This window comes from Glycine soja, chromosome 3, assembly GCF_004193775.1.
Source record: "Glycine soja cultivar W05 chromosome 3, ASM419377v2, whole genome shotgun sequence".
Taxonomy (NCBI): domain Eukaryota; kingdom Viridiplantae; phylum Streptophyta; class Magnoliopsida; order Fabales; family Fabaceae; genus Glycine; species Glycine soja.
The window spans coordinates 18,184,847-18,186,580 of NC_041004.1; the positions used below are offsets into that span (position 1 = coordinate 18,184,847).

General features: G+C 34.5%; 1 protein-coding gene across 1 annotated transcript; it reads right to left on the reverse strand.

Annotated features, from left to right (window-relative positions):
- Positions 1-344: 344 nt before the first annotated feature.
- On the reverse strand, positions 345-1,054 carry LOC114406236 (18.1 kDa class I heat shock protein-like). The gene has a single exon (XM_028368884.1). The coding sequence runs from the start codon at positions 1,004-1,006 to the stop codon at positions 533-535; it is 474 nt and encodes a 157-aa protein (XP_028224685.1). The 5' UTR covers positions 1,007-1,054; the 3' UTR covers positions 345-532.
- Positions 1,055-1,734: the final 680 nt, after the last annotated feature.

Below are 1,734 nucleotides of genomic sequence, written 5' to 3' on the forward strand. Positions count from 1 at the left end.
AGAGAGTATAATAATCCCTCAAACTCGATTACATACTACATATAGGTGCCATATTTCATTGGTATTAAACATGGGTTAGCCCAAGGCATGAAACCATAGAACATATTACATACTCCATCCGGTTTTGATTATAAGCAGTAAAAATATGTTATTTTTATTTTCAAATATAATTAAATTTCACTTATTTATATCTTATTTAATAAGATTCTCTAAAATACTTTTCATTTAATAAGGCTAAAATCCTTTTTACCTTTGTTTCATTAAATGATAATTTATGAAACATGTTTATTTTTTTTAATTAAAAATAACACAATTTAATGAAATTAACTAATGTTCCTAATAAGTATAAAATATGTCTGTTTTTGTATACTTATAATCAAGAACAGATTAAGTACCTAAGTTATTTATTATTCATATAACCGTGTTTCTTCCGAATAGTACCACGGCAACGGCACATAGTAGTATTTACTCTTATTTCATATATTTTACACTACACCACCAGGGGAGTGTCAATATTCACCACTTAGTATTATTAGTACTTGGGAACATTAATAACAAGCGCACCATTTTCCATATAAGCCTTCATACGATGAACGTTGGAATTTTCGGGTAGCATCAAGGTTTGAATGAATCTGCCTCTAGCACGCTCCAAAAGTTGCCCCCTCCCATTCCTTGTTTCCCTCTCCACCCACTTTTCACCAATGATGCATAGCTCTCTCCCATTTTCCACTTCTACCCTCACTTCATTGTGCCTAAGCCCCGGAACGTGTGCCTTGTACACGTGTGCTGTAGGGGTCTCCTTCCATTCCACGTATGCATTGACAACAATTGGTGATGTCCCTCCTGAAATTGGTAAGTGAAATGTTTTTTGGGTGGGTCCAAATTGCAATGGTTTTGCAATGTAGTGATTTGGAGGAGTAGGGTGGGTTTGGAATGGTTTTGCAATGTAGTGATGGGGAGGGTGGTCATATTGGGGACCAAATAAGCTACTTGGAAGGAATGGCATGTTTGTTTGGTGGGTGTTAAGGGCTTAATTGGGTGTGTTGGTCTTGGTTTGTACAAGGGATGTGAAGCACTTCCATCTATTTATAAGATCTTAAAGGGGCTATACCTTTTTTTTTTTTGTCAAGGGCTCTACTATTGTTGATGATGTATGTAAAAGGAATTTTATGAAGTCATGATGTGGTGCGTCATATCATAGAGTTTTGTACATTATTACAAGGCAGGAATCCACTTTATGCTAAAAAATTGGACACGTGGAGGAACATTGTTGTAAATAAAATGGATTGGAATATTGGTAATGCTAGGCGGCGTGTTATTCGTTTGAAAGACTAATAAACTAATGATATCATACATATCTCTATATTATATCAAATAATAAGGATTTTTAATATCATACATATCTCTATATTATATCAAATAATAAGGATTTTTAAAGTGTGTTTGGATGAGACAATTTAAAATTTTAAAGAATTTTAAATTTTGAGAATTTCAAATGCTTTAATTTAAATTTTTTTATTTTTAAAATTTTATGTTTGGATTACTTTATTAAAAGTAAAAACTATCCGTTTCCAATGCGTCCGCACATGAGAACAAAAACGACGAAGCTAATGGACGGAGCCACTGGTGGCACCGCCGCGATTCTTGGAGGTCGTCATCATCGTCTTGAACTCCTCGAAGTTGACGCAGCCATCAGTGTCGGTGTGTGGAATCCATAGTTGAGGTTGAAGTGTG

Excerpts from the sequence above, each read along its gene's own strand:
- LOC114406236 (XM_028368884.1), bottom strand. The coding sequence starts at position 1,006 with ATGCCATTCCTTCCAAGTAGCTTATTTGGTCCCCAATATGACCACCCT.